The 17,985-nt window shown below is 45.7% G+C and overlaps 1 protein-coding gene across 3 annotated transcripts in view; it reads right to left on the bottom strand.

The window, feature by feature from the left end:
* ABCC4 (ATP binding cassette subfamily C member 4) overlaps positions 1-17,985 on the bottom strand; it is a 260,432-nt gene that overhangs the window by 134,182 nt on the left and 108,265 nt on the right. For all 3 annotated transcript variants that reach the window (XM_019444076.2, XM_019444075.2, XM_019444077.2), the window contains exons 12-18: positions 13,748-13,842; positions 13,425-13,511; positions 7,797-7,893; positions 4,405-4,614; positions 2,421-2,561; positions 1,765-1,802; positions 1,281-1,375 (exon numbers count right to left, since the gene is read on the bottom strand). In XM_019444076.2, the coding sequence (XP_019299621.2) occupies positions 1,281-1,375; positions 1,765-1,802; positions 2,421-2,561; positions 4,405-4,614; positions 7,797-7,893; positions 13,425-13,511; positions 13,748-13,842 (763 nt within the window). The remainder of the gene's footprint in view (positions 1-1,280; positions 1,376-1,764; positions 1,803-2,420; positions 2,562-4,404; positions 4,615-7,796; positions 7,894-13,424; positions 13,512-13,747; positions 13,843-17,985) is intronic.

Genomic DNA, 17,985 nt, shown 5'->3' with positions numbered 1-17,985 from the left:
AAATAACCTCGGTGAGCAACTAATCTCCAACACCAAGCGTTTTATACAAACACAAAGCCTTTTTAAATGAACACAACTGATTTAAATTATAGCTTTTTGTCAATGGCATAAATGAGTACCTATGATGGGCATAAAAATCAACATCATTTTCCTATCATCTCCTGAACTCCCCATGCTAAAGAGAGTTGGGAGATAACTTCTGTGAGTAATACTCCATCAAGTCCATTTTTACCCCTCGCATGACACATCACTGTTGTCTCCACTCTGAAAGCTGCTCAGAGTCCTAACCGCCATCCAGAGGCGTTTTCCTGAGGCCCCCATCCTGCCTGGCTGTGCAGCAGAACGGCTCCTCCCTCCCCCTCCCTGCCACCGGGCCTCTCACGGCCCACCCGTGTGGAAGGGAAACAGCTCATGTATTCAGGGTTCTTTAGCAAGTGATCAACGAAATAAATAACCACATTTCAGTGAGTAGGTTTTCACAAAGATCACTCGCTCTATCTTTGCGGAAAGCTTGTATGAGCGTTTCCGGCGAGAATATTTAAAATTTCAGATGAGGATTTCCTTTAAAAAGTATGTAATGCCACATATATTCTAAGCACTCTTGTGAAAGCAGAGCGCTGTGTTAATATTAGTCTGGCAAGCCAAATGTTAAATTAATCACACAGTTGGGGACGCGATAACATTGTGATCTCAAGGTAAGAGAGAGAAGGAATCCTAATTCCCAGACACTGGATTTTTCCCTGCTCAGCTTCTCTCTTAAGTCATTAGTGAAGCCCAGGAGATGAGCAGTACGGGAAAGGGAGCTTTGCATACCTGTGAGGGAATAATGCTTTTATGTGGGGGAACCTCGCTGCCAGAGGATTTCATCCAAGTTCAATAAAAGCCAGGGTTTATTCAGACAGAATTGGAACAATCCGAACCACAGGGTGGGGATCCGTTTCTAATCCCCTTGCCCATCCAAATAATGATATAAGATTTAGCTAAAGCAACCTATTAGAATAGACAATAGCCACATATTTCCAGTGGCTGATTTTCTGAATGCTCAATCCTGGTTTAACTTCCAAAATCCAGTACAGAGCAAATTAAGAGTCTTCATTCAACCTCTTTCTTCTGGTAGATTTTAAAAATAATTATTCTAATTAATTCACAGAGTAAATGCGACTCAGACTCTTAATCTGTTAAGACATTACTGAATTACTCCTGGAAGCCCTAGTTACTCACACAGGCTCATTGTAAGCACCTCAGACTCCCGGATAATAAACCGAATGATTAAACTTTACCTGAATAAATTCCTAAGTACCAGTGAAGATCGAGCTTCTCAGTGACATTTTCTTTTCCATTTACCGTGACATTCAGGGCACTTTGTTCATTTGCCCTGTGAAAAAGGGGGAAAAAAAATATTAAGCTATTGACAGAATTTAGATGAATACAAAAAGAAAAAAATTAACCTCAATTTGGGAGACATGTTTTATGCTGGAAAGGATTCCAAGCATGCAGGGCCCCATGTACATCCTCTTTATACAAATTCAACTTGCATCGTGACACTTTCAGTTCTCAGAACTGTCTGTGTATAGACACTGAGGGTCAGATGTGGGAAGAGACCGTGGGAGGGTCACACTCCACCAGCAAGAACTTCAATGTCTCTTTTGCTCTAGGGAAACTAAGGGAGGATTAGGACAGGAGGCCCAACAAACCCGACTCTGTGGGAAAGAGAGGCTGCCTGCCAATTTGGGGGCACCTCATATCAGACCGGAAACAACTCACCAATAGGAGAGCCACCAGTCCTGGAGAACGTAGGCAACCTAGCACGAAGAAATAAACATAAATATCAAGCACCGCCTAGCACCTCAACTCTCTCACTCCCCCAAAAGGAATGTTGAAAGGCTCTGGAAATCAGACACGATTCTTTCAGCTCAGGTCTGAGCCAAACCCCACATCCCAGATAACAACACCTCAAGTAAGTGCATGTTACATTTTAAAATCTTTGAAAGAGGGGCACCTGGGTGGATCACTCAGTTAAGCGTCCGACTTTGGCTCAGGTCATGATCCCATGGCTTGTAGGTTCAAGCCCTGCATCGGGCTCTGTGCTGACAGCTCTGAGCCTGGGGCCTGCTTCAGATTCTGTGTCTCCCTCTCTCTCTCTGCCCATCACCCACTCATGCTCGGTCTCTCTCCCTCTCAAAAATAAACATTAAAAAAAAAAATTAAATCTTTGAAAGACATCCTTCTTCTTCTAGAAGCTCTCTAAGAGCACACACAACACAGTAAACATCAAGTTATTTTGTTCCCCAAGATAGCATGCTTCAATGCAAATCCAAGTGGACTGAGTGATACGGTAACAGTGGCGTAAATATATACAGTAGAGTCACACTGTAAACATCAAGCTGAGGCCACAAGACAAAATGAATGTCCTTACTTACCTGAGCAGCGATGTTTAGTAGAATAAGGAAAATGATGATGACCCAGTGAGCACCGGCTGTGAGGTAACTCTTGTAGGCCTTAAGACCAACTTTTCCTTCTGAACGCCTCTCCTCTGACACTGTAACCTGTAGATTCTCAGTCTGGCAAGGGGAAAAAAGCAGCGAGAGATGAACCTTTACACCATACTCCCAAAACTTTGAAAGGTCAATGGTGTGCTCCGCTGGCAAAGCCATGAGAAAACAGACACATCTTACACGCCGACAGTGCAAAATAGTACATGTCCTGCAGAGAAGGGTATAGAAGTATCTAGATGAACCACATATGCATTCACCCTTGGGCCCAGCCATCCCACTTCTAGGAATCTATCAGCAAAAAGGAAACACTGTTTGTACGAGGTTACTCACTACTGCGTGATTTTGTTTGAAGCAGAACATAACCATTTCCAGCACGTGTACAACATAACCAATTCAAGTATAAATGCAGAAGCTTATTCCACGGTAATATACAAAATGATATGGAGCTATCTCTGTAGATTATTTGTGCCACTAAATAATGGGAACATAAAACATAGTAGGAGCTCAAAATATTATCCAAATACAGTAAACGGAGTTCAAACAACAAGAGGGAGAGTTTGGACAGCAACGGATAACACGTGGTCTGAATTTTTTTGGTTCCTGAATTTCAAAGAGTGATTCTTCAGTCTGGAATGTGAGGGACTAATCCAAACCCTTACCAGAATCATCCAGGCCCCTAGATTTGGACTGTGAGAGTTTGGACATTGAGGACTACCTGTGCATATTTTTAAGGGAGATCTAGTATATTTCTGCACTTCTATCCGGAGAACTGAGAATGCATTGTAGATTCACATAAGCCAAAGATGTCCTTGGCTGCAAATGTCCATCGATGGATGAATGGATAAAGAAGATGTGGTATACATATACAATGGAATATTACTCGGCAATCAAAAAGAATGAAATCTTCCCACTTGCAACTACGTGGATCAAACTAGAGGATATTATACTAAGTGAAATTAGTGAGTCAGGGAAAGACAAAAGCCATGACTTCACTCATATGACGACATTAAGAGACAAAACAGATGAACATAAGGGAAGGGAAACAAAACTAATACAAAAACAGGGAGGGGGACAAAACAGAAGAGACTCATAAATATGGAGAACAAACTGAGGGTTACTGGAGGGGTTGTGGGAGGGGGATGGGCTAAATGGGTAAGGGGCACTAAAGAGTCTACTCCTGAAATCATTGTTGCACTATATGCTAACTAATTTGGATGCAAAGTTAAAAAAATAAATAAAATTAAAAATTAAAATAAATAAAATGTAAAAAAAAAAAAAAAAAAAATGTCCTTGGCTGTATGCTGGCCTCTATGGTTTCAAAGATGGATACCATGTGGTTCTTGAACTTGTGTAAGAAAGGAAGATGGGAGCTAACTCTAAAGTGTCTGCTATGTGCCAGACCCTTCACACATGCTACTTCTGGCCTCTCACCAACCATCGGACAATGGGGCAAAATAATACAAAAGGTCACATGCAGCAGCAGAACATTCCACCACATAGGAAAAGTAGCTGACTTAACATGGACCACAGCAGGACTCAGTTGGAGGAGACTTCAAATCAAATGTCTGGATGCAAAAGGGTAGCCTGGGGCCTCCAGAGCAAGGAAGATTTACCTATGGTAAATTCAAGAGCCCTACCAGCAGCATGAGCCACCGACCCCCAGGAATTTATAGCAGTCCACCCACTACTGAGCCCCGCAAGCTCCTCCTCCGTCCAACACCCAAAGGAGAACCCTAATCAGGCTTGCTCCCTTCATTCTACATTAATTCTACCCATTACATGCAACAAGGCCTTGGAACCTCAGAATCTACTCTGGGACAAATGAAGGTGTCAGAGACAGAGCGGACTCAAGATGCATGAGGACACAAGAGAAGACACAACCAGGCCGTGCTGCAAGAGGAGAACTCACATTCTGGTCCTCTGGACGGCCATCTTTCAGTGAGGGCCTGGAAGACTGCTGAGACCAAAGAGAAGACTCCGAGAAGCTCCGATTCTTCAGAGCGGGAGATCCTGGAGCTGGACTCTGGTCAGCCTCCTCATTTTCCTTCTTTAAAAGAGAACCGAAATCCACCCCAGATTTCAGAAACTCAGTGTAAGTCCCCTTCTGCACCATTTTGCCCTAAAATAAAAATAAAAGAATTTGATGGTTCATTTACATTTGATAACATTAAACTAATGCTAATCAAAAATACTTAACTGGTCTCACATTAGAATTTTCGTAAGAAAATTATCTTTAGGTCTGGAATTCTGGTTGACACATCTCATTCAATTCAACTGGACACAGAATGGAGCATTCCGTTCTCAGTCAAATCCTATGGTAGGTGCTGGGGGTCATATAAGAAATGTGTAACTCGGGGTGCCTGCGTGGCTCAGTCGGTTAAGCATCAGACTCTTGATTTCGGCCCAGGTCATGATCTCACAGTCTGTGCACAATCAAGCCTGCATCTGGCTCCACTCTATGAGCACAGAGCCTGCTTCGGATTCTCTCTCTCCTTCTCTCTCTGCCACTCCCTCCCCCACCCCCCCACACACACACACTGTCTCTCTCTCCCTCTCAAAATTAAGTAAATAAACTTTAACAACAGAAAAAAAAAGTGTAACTACCACAGGCATTTAAAGCAGCAAAAAGATCAAAATAACACCAGCATTCTTCACAGAGCTATAACAAACAATCCTAAAATTTATATAGGACAGCGGAGCCTAGGTGGCTCAGTTGGTTAAGCATCCGACTTTGGCTCAGGTCACGATCTCACAGTTCACAGGTTCGAGCTCCACATCAGGCTCTGTGCTGACAGCTGGGAACCTGGAGCTTGCTTAGGATTCTGTGTCTCCCTCTCTCTGCCCCTCCACCACTCACGCTCTGTCTCTCAAAAATAAACAACTCAGGGGCACCTGGGTGGCTCAGTCGGTTAAGCGTCCAACTTCAGCTCAGGTCACGATCTCACTGTCTGTGAGTTCAAGCCCCGCGTTGGGCTCTGTGCTGACTGCTCAGAGCCTGGAGCCTGTTTCGGATTCTGTGTCTCCCTCTCTCTCTGACCCTCCCCCGTTCATGCTCTGTCTCTCTCTGTCTCAAAAATAAATAAACGTTAAAAAAAAAAAAAAATTTTTTTTTAAATAAATAAATAAAAATTAACAACTCACCCAGTGGAGCTCACTGGTAGACAAACGGTTTGCTCTGACAGTAGTAAAGTTGGGAGTAATGTCCTCAGAAAAAAACAGTAAGGGGACCCCGAAACATCCAGACTCTGGCTAAATAGGCTGTTGGTTCTATATTCATAACCCCGCCAACGCTGGGGTTTTACCTGACTCCATCATCCCCTCTACACATGAAACTAAATGTTTTCCAGTTCGGGGAATCGGAGCGTCCCATTCCCAGAGGACTGCAGGAGTCGACACAGGTAACTGCTCCCAAGAGGCAGACACTCTGCACTCTCATCATCTTTCTTAGGGCAAAATTTCATCTGATGTCGTGAGGATCTGAGTGAGGGCCAGCTGGAGCAGACCAGGGTTCATGACCGAGGTGCTGAGGCTCAGAGGTAAACAAGCCAAGGACTGAAACATCAAACAACTACTAAGCCTGGAAAATTCTCAGTAACCTCCACCCTGGGACCCATGCTAGCTCTTGGGGGTTGAATGATGGCTCCACCAGAAAGACACATTCAAGGCCCAAACACGATACCTACGAATGTGACCTAATTTTGAAATAGGATCTTTGTAGATGTGATCAAGCTGAAGTCATGCTGGAGTAGGATGGACCCCAAATCCAGTATGACCGACGTCCTTCTAAGAGGAAAGACTCAGACGCGGTGAACACCATGTGACAAGAGAGGCAGAGACCACGGTGTTGCAGTGGCAAGCCGAGAACACCAAGGACAGCTGGCTAACACCAGTGGCTGGAAGAGGTGATAAAGGATTCCGCACAAGAGCCTTCACAAGAGCATGGCCCTGCCAGCACCTTGATTTTGGACTGGTAGGCTCCAGAAGGGTGATGATGACAGACTTCTGTTACTTAATCCATGCCGTATGTGGTAATTTGTTATGGCAGCTCCAGGAACTGATACGCTAATCTGAGCCCATGATTCCGTCTTCTGAACTTTACTGAGACTTCTAATTGCTTCTGCTGTTGCCCCTCCAGCAAACATCGAGAGGTCTTTTAAAAATTATTTTAACCTTTATTCATTTTTGAGAGACAGAGAGAAAGAGTGCAAGCAGGTGTGGGACAGAGAGAGAGGGAGACACAGAATCCGAAGCAGGCTCCAGGCTCTGAGCAGTCAGCACAGAACCTGATGCAAAGCTTGAACTCACGAACCGTGAGATCATGACCCAAGCCAAAGTCAGACACTTAGCCGACTGAGCCACCCAGGTGCCCCAAGAGGGATCTTTTAAAACCATGCATCAGACCACATCACCCCTCTGCTCTGATCTATCCAATGGCTTCCAACCCACTTCCGGGCCAGCCGCCCACTGCTCTGAGCCCACCTCCCTCACACTCTCTCGCCCACAGTGCCTCAGACACACGGGTCTTCCAGACATTCTTACAACATGCCAGGTCAGTTCCTTCCTTAGGACCCCACCGCTGGACCCCCTGCCTCAACCCCCCTCCCCCAGGTGACTGCACGACCAGCACCTTCATGTCACTTAGGTCCCCTGAGGCACCAGCTCCCTGGGGAGGCTGTCATGGTATGCGCCGCCCCCTGCCCCACACGTTACCCCTATCCCCACAAGAATGGAAGCCCCACGATGGCAGGGACTTTTACTTATCACCGCCCCGGCTCTCACACGTATGGGGCACACATAGAACCCTATGCCAGGAGACTAGCAACTGGCTACACGCAGGACTGCATGTCTCGACCGGGGGCGCTCAGCTTTCCAACCACGCTTCTGTCACTAATGGAAGATGCTCTTTGGCTAAACTGCAGAAGACAAATAGAAACGAGTATGTCTCAGTCTCCCTAATTTTCAAATAATACACTTTGATTTACGTGGAAGAAGAGGAAAACAAAAGTTCTAAATAAAACAGCATCACTATCCCAAGCAATTTTACTAGAACAGTTATAATTTAGAACTCTGAGGCACCAATTTTATATATTTAGGGTAATATGGCCTAGAGCGGAACAGTTCCATTTCTACATGTCTGGATTCATGCCTAAAAGCAGGAATACCAGCTCTGGGCAGGACAGGGTACAAAACGAAGGAAGGAGAGGGAGTTTGGCACAAACCTAAGAAGAGACCTGCTGGGAGGTCTCACCTTCAACACACCTGAGTGCTAGCAAGTCCCACAGATGTCTAGAAATTACTTACATCTTTCAATATCAGAATCTGACTTGCAGCTTTTAGGTATTGCAACTGATGAGTCACTAAGACTGTGATCTTCTCGTGCAAGGTTTGACAAATACACCTATAAATATAAAAGGTACAGTAAGCAAAAACCACGTTAATGGGGGTGCTCCAAATTGAAAAACACACATTTTCAAAACACATAGAGACAAAGACAACACACTAGTCAAAGATTTGTAGTTTAAAAACCAATATAAATACAGATACAAATCAAATACAAATGTAAATCACTGGGAACCTAACGAGGTCCTCGAATTTATCCACCAACTTGAGTCTAGTTCTGCTAAGAAATTCCAAAAAGCAGTCCAGTGAAGGAGACGCCAAGAGCTAACTAACATTTTTCCCCCCTAAAACTCAGCTTAACAATTATTTATATATTTCATGGTGAAAAAACAATTGAGCAATAGTGAGATTCCAAAACCGGACTGAATGAAAATACTAGTGTTTCACCCCTGTGTATGACTGGGTGAAGGAGGGATCTAAGTTATACAAAAATGTACATTTTTCTTAGTTTGCTAGGTAATTGATTTATGATGTAATATTAACCAAAAAAAAAAAAATCTTAAATTCTCAGTAACCTTCCCAAAGTGCATTTTCTAGACACTTTCTAGACACACTTCCTAAATACAATTAGAAAACAAAGACTGGCATGTCCTCAATTAGTGTTTACAATATCCCCACAGTCCCATCCAGAGCACTAAACCATCTTTCAGTCGGACTGAAAACCTGAATATGAATACGAAAGAAGAGAATCCAAGGGGCCGAAATCATAGTGGAAATCATTCAACAGCTCAAAGGACACACCAGTCCTCTTAGCCAAGAGCCCCATCAGCACTCAAGTAGGTTTTTTACAGTAACTCCTCAAAGTGCCCCTCGTTTTAAATGCACACCCCTAGGAACTGCACTCCAGCCTGCACCTCACCATGGTCCACAACCTGTCCAGGTCAGCACATAGCCTGAGACGGGGCCATCTGACCAGAGGCAGGGCCCTAGGCATATGCTCTGGGTGACAGAGCCCCTTGCACAGCAAATCTCAGGAACGTGGGCCCCAACTCAACCTGCTGAGGTAGGTCAGATCAAGAGTTCTGCAGGCACCTAGACTGCAGTTCAAATCCCTCTTACTAGCCTGGAGATGTCAGAAGAGCTAACGGACCTCTCTCTGAACCTCAGTTCCTTCATCTCAAAATAAGGCCGATGACAACCCATAGGTATGTTCTAAGAACACTAATCCACTCAGTCAATGTTAGGTCCATTCTCCACCTTCCCTAACCCACAAGTGGCCCTTTGGTTTGGACTCAGGACAGAAAAGTCCTCAGGGGACACTTCTGAGACTGGACCTGAGATCAGAAGCAAGACCCCAGGATGTAGGTATATATACTATTATTCCATTCTTTACATCCAGGAGGATTAATGTTTCCCCTTTGAAAGGTCTTGGTGTGGCTTTTATTCCTAAGTTTCCTGAGCGAGTAAACCCCTCTTCAGGCTTAGCGTGTTTAAGGGAACTGTTACTTCTTAATTCAAAATTCCCTGCTGGCAATCCCTGAAGACGGATGTTAACCACCACATCTAATGGGTTGCTGCGTCCAAGATGGGCCAATGCAAAACTTTTAAAATGTTTTCTTCCTAACATTCCACCAAACACGAGGAAATATAAAGAATTACAATGATGTTATCAGGTGATGGCTCTAAATTTTTCTAAATTATGTTTTTTAATCAAAATCTCTAGGAAAATACTCTACTTGCCAAATTTTTAACAGTAAAAATTTCCAAGCCATGCCATTAAAAAAAAAAAAAAAAAAATGAAGGATCAGTAACAAGTTATTTAACCTTTATCCTGTGTAAGGGCTGTGTTAAGAGGGCACATGTACTGTGGTAGAGAGGATACAAATAAGACAGTCACTACCCTCATTCATTCAATCGACAGACCTCTGTTGAGGTACAAGGCACTCTAAGTGCCAAGGACATCTACAGGTCAAGAAAACGGACAACACTATGAAGAGGGAGGCACATTAAATAAATACAGAAAGTGCACTCTTGGGTCGTGATGTATGCTATAAGGAAAAAGCAAGGTGAGGGCTGCAATCTTGGATGTAGGGGACACACGGACCATGAGCATATCTGGGGGAAACATTCCTGGAAGAAGGTACAGCAGGTGCAGCGGCTCTGGGAGAGAAACCTGCTGCACAAAGGTGCCTTCGTGCATTCACAGTGAGTCAGGGGTAGGGGAGACTCATCAGTGCTCAAGTACAGCCCACTGAGGGCTCTGGGAAGATGAAAGGGCACAGGCCACCCCCTGGAAAAACGGGAGGGAAAGGTGGCAGCGGCATCTTCTTTGTCCTGGCGCACTGGCCCCCAGGCTCCCGGACAGAAGGAACAGGATCTGTACAGACAGGCAGATAGGAGGAAGGGACACAGCTCATTCAGGGCACTGCACGAGAGCCAGCGTGGCCGGAGTAGGGAGTTTGCATGAGGAAGTGCTGGAAATGCAAATGGGTCAGACTGCAAAGAATCTTTTTCGCCACTTGAGGATGCTGAGCTGCGCCCTGAGCATGAAGGGGGTCCGTGGAGGCCTGAGGCGGCAAAGGTGAACAGAGTAGGCAGTAGTGGGGCAGATCCAGTTAGGACAGACTCGAACTGATTACGCAGAAGTGAGGGTCTAGGGATATGGGGCTCTCTAAAATAAGACAGGATCCACCGCTCCAAGAGGTTACATGCGCTTCTGTTCACCCGAGGGCCTCCAACCTTCCACATGTGATAGAATCCACGTCGATGTTTACAGCATATAGTTGTAAGACTCGCAAACCTTAATAACCTTGGATATATATTCACGACCGAAGTAAACTGCTAATGGCAAGTAGAAGTGTAACTCATTCACTTTTAATACAAAACACTTCACATCTCTGAGCTTCAACACAACCGCCATCTTTCATAGTATATTGTTCAGTCCAATTTTCTAGCTCGTTGAGAACATTCTCCAGCTGCTGCTGAGTGATTTCCTAAATTGCATTCGTGCTCCCTGCCCTAAGTTTCCCCAAAGAACGTGGTTCTGATTAGCAAACAACAATTTTAACAAGCTTGCTTCTATCAAGTGTATATCCAAAGCCATTAAACCCGAAAGGTGCGAGAGGACTTTATAAATACCTCCTGGGTTCAAAGAAGAACCTGGGAGAGTTTCTGTGATAAGCACACTGATACTTGGCAATTAGAAGGTCATCTTCTCCCCTCCCAAGTGACACAAACTCAATGGCCAGCGGAAACTGTTCTTACAGCGATAGAGAGCTTGTGCACAATACCCGCCCCCCACCCAGGTTGGGGAGACACATTTGTGAGCCCGGGGGTGGGGGGGCACTGGGGACAGGGAGGCTGGGCTACTCCTGATGCCACCGAGGGAGGGGGTTGGAACTCTGTCACCGAACTCACTAACAAGCCACAAGGCACTTCCCTAAGGGAAAATTCATCCAGTGGCGATCAGGAAGGGATGGGCAAGGAGGTCGGATCAAAGAGCTGGAGGCCATGTCAGGTATCAGCTGCTCGGCTCTCTGCATTCTGAAAAATTCAATGCTGCCATGCTTCTTTTTTTCTTTAATTACAGTAAAATAAATAGAAGATCTACGATTTTAACCATCTTTAAGCATAGAGCTCAGCAGCATTACGGACACTCACACCATTGTGCAACCATCACCACCACCCATCTCCAGAACTTGTCATCATCCCAAAACGAAACACTTGGTACATACACGCTCTAGGGGAGAAATGACAGGAACCCACACTCAGGGGACACGGAGTCCCAGCTCCTCGTATCCAGAACCCAGAGCTGCCTCACACTGCTCTCTCTGCTAGAATCTCTTTACTTTGCTACTTGGGACTTGTTGTAAATGAACTGTGTCCTCCCCAAAATTCACACGTTGATGCCTTAAGCCCCCAATACTTTAGAATTTGGTGACAGGGCCTTCAAGGGGTAATTAAGTGAAAATGAGGCCTTGATGACGGGTCCTTATCCAATCTGACTGGTGTCCTTAGAAGAGATTAGGACATAAGGAGAAAGACACCGTGGGTGCACGTGCACAGAGGAGGGACCGTGTGAGGACACAGCAAGGGGGCGGCCATCAGCCAGTCACGGAGAGAGGTCCCAGGAGAAACGAAGGGGCCGACACCCTGGTCTGGACTTTCAACATCATTTGCAAGAACCTCTACCTCCGTGCACACATTAGGGCTTCAGGAAATGCACTTGAAAGTGCTCACCGGCTTTAATAACAGTAAGCTAACTGTGGGGTAGATCTGGATGCCGTTTTAGCAAGAGTGAGCTCACGATGCTTCTGCATACGCCAGTCTACACACTCAGTCCACAGGAAGCATCAGTCACGTATGTTAGCTTCCAGTACTTACATCAGTGGTTTCACGACTGAGCAAGAGCTGATGAAAACCAATTCCCAAAACACAAAGTGAGAGCCAGGAGATAAGCTAGATTCTGGGTATCTAGTTTCAAATTCAAGTTACCCCTACATGTGGGGGCCCTTACCTATTAATTTTAAGAATCCATGAAGTGAGAGGCCTGAGAAAATTAAAACTTAAAAGCTTAAGTTACGGGAAACTGAAACCTAACCAAGCTTAACCAGCTTGTTCCGCTTCTGTACAATTGCTTGGCGCGCCCATGTATTCCTGATCAATCATTGTTGCCTGGCACATCCGTATATTCCTGATCAACCATTGTTACTTGGCACATCCGTGTACTCCTGATCAATCATTGTGATACCCGTACCCCCGGTTGTGGTCTGACCTAAAGGCAGGAACCAGTCGAATACTGTTAAGTGTCCAACTTTAAACACCAACCAATCGCAGCTCTGTAACTGTGGAAAATTCCTGATTTCCCCATGACTTGTTTGTACCTGTCTATAAAAGGGGTGTAAAAACCTCTCTCAGGACCTCTTGGCGTCACCGGCAATGAAGGCGCAGAGGTCCAGGTTCCAACCTGCAATAAATGACCCTTGCTGCTTAGCTTTGACTCTGGACTCTGGTGGTTCGTTTTTGGGGGTCTCTTAGACTCTGGGCATTTCAGAAGCAACACTCAATTATTGAAACCATCCTGTGATACGGGATAAGTCATTCTTAAACTATTCTAGACTTTACCAAGTACTTCCTAACCTACGGGATAATTAGCACAAACCAGCAAACTGCACTTCTAAATGTGCCATCAACAAAAATGATGAAGGAAAAGAACCTGGCAGCCAAGCACCACGTTACCAAGTCCCATTCTTCAATTCAGAAAACCGTCCAGCATCCTTTTTATTCCACCAACAACGTCTTGTTTATCACCTACAAGTAGCAAGGGGAAATCTGCCATCTATTTCTTAACCCCCTAAAGCCTGTTCTCCACTCACCGCCCCGCCCCCGACGCAGTAAGCACCGTCTGCATCTTCCCCCTTGTTCCCCGAAAATGTCTCTAAAACAGATCGTCTGTGGAGGGAAGGGAGGAGAAAGACGGCCTCCTGAGCAGAAGCAGCGGAGTCTACCGAGGCGTCCAGGCTTTCCCGAGCCCTCTTCCCCAAACCCCACGCGGTTCTTAGCAGAAGTGACCGGAGCAGGCAAACTCACAGTTCAAACAAGTGCTTGCCCACTTCCGCATCCACGGCGCTGAGAGGATCGTCCAGGAGGTAGACATCGGCGTCCTGGTACACTGCTCTAGAAACATAAAGCGCCGTCAGCCGGGAGAACGCCCCACACCCCCACCTCTCCGAGGCCTGACGGCGTTCAGCAACAACTTGGGTCGCGTTCATGCCGAGAGCCGCCGTAATAATGCAAGATTCGTGCTTCCCACGGCGCCCCCCCCCCCAATGCAGCTGCAGGTGGTTTCGGGTGAGGCGCCCCTGGGAGCCGCACACAGCACAGGCGCGGGAGGGCAACCGAACCGCGATTACCTCGCGAGGTTGACCCGGGCCTTCTGCCCCCCGCTCAGTGTGGCTCCCCGATCGCCTATCACGGTCAGATCTCCGTCCTCCAAAAGCTGCAAATCCTGCACGGAGACACAAAGAAGAAAACGATGTAAAATATATCCTCCTGTCGTCCTAGACTTGCAGCACCGGTTCTTCATACTCGTATGGGATCAACTACAATAGATGATATTTCAAAGAGACAGAATTGTAACCCTGAACCTTTCCAACAAACTCAGGGCTTTTTGTTTTCATTCGGCAGCTTTTCCCCACAGTATTTATGCATTTCACCATTTTAACAGATGTTTTATTGAACATCGACTGTATGTCTGGCATTGTTCTGGGCACAATGAATTTGGTTGTAGGAAGACAGTCCCTTGAGTTTCCGTGGAGGGAGACTGACACTATGAAAAATTAGCATGAGTGCAAGTCCTAAGAAGAAAAACAAAGGCGGCTCAGGGGGAGAGGGGCAGGGGAAGTGCATCGTACATGGGGGTCAGGAAGGTCTCTGATCAGAGGGGCTTTCACAGACAGATTAAGTGCACCTGCAGAAACTGAAAAGCATTCCATGTGCAGGAACAAGCAAGCGCAAAGGCCATAGGGCAGATGGGTGCCCAAGGTGTTGGAGGACTAGCAGGCAGGCCAGCAGAGCTAAACAAAATGAGAAAAGAATGGGGAGAGCAAGGGCAGAGGTAAAGGGGCGGGGGGCATGTTTCACTCCCAGTGAAATGGGGAGGAGGACATGACCTGGCTTAGGGTTTTGAGAAATCCCTCTTGCCTCTCTGTGGAAAAGAGATGGTATGGGCACCCGGTGAAGGCAGGGCACACATCAGGAGGATTCTGCAAGAACGTAGGTGAGAGCAGGCTGTGGCTGGAACCAGAGTGAGAACAGCAGAAATGGAGTGCAGTGGTCAGGTTCCGGGCAAATTTCAAAGGTCGAGCCTGTAACACCTGTGGATGAAGGGGTGGGGTCATGGTGGCAGAAGAGGAGCGATGTATCATCCTCCATGTGAGAAAGGGGAAGAACTGCCTCACCGGCTACTGAGCTGGGCAAGACAGCAGATGCAACTTGAGATCGTGGTTATGGGCAAGCCAAGATGCCTATGGAGGACATCAGGTTGCAGCTGGACGTGCAACTCTGGAGGTCTGTGCCAAGGGCTACTTGTGCAAGCTGGCGGCACACACATGACTTGGAAAGCCACGGGACTTCCTTTATCAAAGAACAAGTGTGGGGTTTTTTTTAATTTGTTTAATGTTTACTTATTTTTGAGAGAGAGTATGAACAGGGGAGGGGCAGAGAAAGAGGGAGACACAGAATCTAAAGAAAGCTCCAGACTCTGAGCTGTCAGCACAGAACCTGACACAGGGCTCAGACTCACGAACCATAAGATCATGACCTGAGCCAAAGTCGGACACTTAGTTGACTGAGCCACCCAGGCGCCCCTAAAAGAACAAGTGTGTCTTAACCAGCCAGTTTGCTGATCTCGACCTCAGCTTCCCACCCTCAGAGAAGGTTAACTAACACCTGACCCTTGTCTTCTACTTAAGTTTGTTTGCTTATTTATTTATTTAGAGACCATAAGCAGGGGAGGGGCAGAGATAGAGGGAGAGAGAATCCCAAGCAGGCTTCCCGCTGTCAGCACAGAGCCCAGTGCAGGGCTTGAACCCGTGAACCATGAGATCATGACCTGAGCTGAAGTTGGGACACTTAAACAACTGAACCACCCAGGCACCCCGTCACATTTTTTTTTTAGGTTTATTCGCTTTAAAAATGCTGACAGCACAGAGCCTGACGCGGGGCTCAGTCTCACGAACTGTGAGATCATGACCTGAGCCAAAACCAAGAGTCGGACACTTAACCGAATGAGCCACCCAGGCGGCCCCCTTGTCTTCACATTTAAGGCATGGTGATAGAGTGACTCACGAGATCTGTACAAGAAATGAGAAGAGTAGTCTGGAAAGGAAAAACAAAAGGGAAGTGTTCAAGAGACACTGAGGTGATCAGCTGAATTAAGTAGATGCTTGTTCCACACAAGCCAGGTGGAACTCAAAGCTAAGAAGAAGCTTCATGCTTTCTTGTGAAGATCTGGGAATCTATCAAGTTATATATGAATATTATTTAAGAAATAAACTCAAAATGGATAAAGGACCTGAATGTGAGACAGGAAACCATCAAAACCCTAGAGGAGAAAGCAGGCAACCACCTCTTTGGCCTCAGCCGCAGCAATTTCTTACTCGACACATCTCCCAAGGCAAGGGAGTTAAAAGCAAAAATGAACTATTGGGACCTCATCAAGATAAAAAGCTTCTGCCCTGCAAAGGAAATAATTAACAAAACTAAAAGGCAGACAGAATGGGAAAAGATATTCGCAAATGACACATCGGACAAAGGGCTAGTATCCAAAATCTATAAAGAGATCACCAAACTCCACACCCGAAAAACAAATAATCCAATGAAGAAATGGGCAGAAAACATGAATAGATACTTCTCTAAAGAAGACATCCAGATGGCCAACAGACACATGAAAAGATGCTAAACGTCACTCCTCATCAGGGAAATACAAATCAAAACCACACTCAGATATCACCTCACACCAGTCAGAGTGGCTAAAATGAACAAATCAGGAGACTATAGATGCTGGTGAGGATGTGGAGAAACGGGAAACGGGAACCCTCTCGCACTGTTGGTGGGAATGCCAACTGGTGCAGCCTCTCTGGAAAACAGTGTGGAGGTTCCTCAACAAATTAAAAATAGATCTACCCTACAACCCAGCAATAGCACCACTGGGAATTTGCCCAAGGGATACAGCAGTGCTGAAGCATAGGGGCATATGTACCCCAATGTTTATAGCAGCGCTTTCAACAATAGCCAAATTAAGGAAAGAGCCTAAATGTCCATCAACTGATGAATGGATAAAGAGGTTGTGGTTTATATACACAATGGAATACTACTTGGCAATGAGAAAGAATGAAATCCGGCCATTTGCAGCAACATGAATAGAACTGGAAGGTATTATGCTAAGTGAAATAAGTCAGAGAAAGACACATGTTTTCACTCATAGGTGGATCTTGAGAAACTTAACAGAAGACCATGGGGGAGGGGAAAGGGGGAAAAAAAGTTACAAAGAGGGAGGGAGGCAAACCATAAGAGACTCTTGGACACTGAGAACAAACTGAGGGTTGATGGGGGTTGGAAAAGACGGGAAGGTGGGTGATGGGCACAGAGGAGGGCACTGTTGGGATGAGCCCTGGATGTTGTATGGAAACCAATTTGTCAATAAATTATATTTAAAAAAAAAAAAAAGAAAGAAATGAACCAATCATAGTACCTGGAGAAAAAAAAGGGAGTAATAAGAACATCCCCTAAAGGACAGGGTAACAGGTTTAATTACCTTGTATTAGAAACCTTTATTTAGATGGCTTGTAATTGTCACTAGACAGGTCCTAGCATCGACAAGCAGAATGTGGGGGAGTTTGCTGGTTACCTACCACACCTCTCAAGCATAGACTTAGGATACACAGCAACACTTTCTACGGATAAACCCTCATCTCTTCGTCTCTAACTTTGGCAAATCGGGGAGAAAGCAAGCGGCATGCTGGAATGTCCATGACAAGCATGTCCAATGATCTCCCTAAGCCTCTTTTTCCTCTTCTACAAGATGTGCTGGAGAGACAAGAATGGCTAAGCTCGAGGATGCCGTGACAATCAAAACCGTGGACAAACACCTTCTATACATAGGAAAAGGACACAAATCATCATGACCTGCTATTCGTGGCTGATACAGATTTTCTGATCAAACCAACAGTGGGACCCCTCAGGGTGAATCACAACATGCCAAGCACACCACCAAAAGGAGAAGGGAGAGAGAGCACCCCATCCTAACCCATTCCCTGACAGCGTACAAAGACTCCCAGAATTCCCTGCATGCTCAGAGCCTAAGTGGATTACAGTAAATGAAAGGCAGCAACTGCTCAATCATGAAAATCCACTATTTCACGCGAGTTTGTTTTTTTTTTTTTTTTGCTGAAGTCAGAAGTCAACACCATCGCTTGCTTTTGCTTTCCATTAAAAACAATGGGCCATTTTGAGATAGGCTCCCAGCCTCCACCCACCCACACAGTTTACTTGGCCTCCAAGTCACTGTTGACAGTCCTTGCAAAGTGTTCTTAGGTTTTTATGCCTTGATTTTATATTGCTTTGTTCTCCTTCTAAAATAGAACCAGAC

This window comes from Panthera pardus, unplaced genomic scaffold (assembly GCF_024362965.1).
Source record: "Panthera pardus isolate Hobbes unplaced genomic scaffold, ASM2436296v1 HiC_scaffold_1, whole genome shotgun sequence".
Lineage (NCBI taxonomy): Eukaryota > Metazoa > Chordata > Mammalia > Carnivora > Felidae > Panthera > Panthera pardus.
The sequence above is the reverse complement of the archived record's forward strand: the minus strand, read 5'-3'. Positions and strand labels throughout refer to the sequence as shown.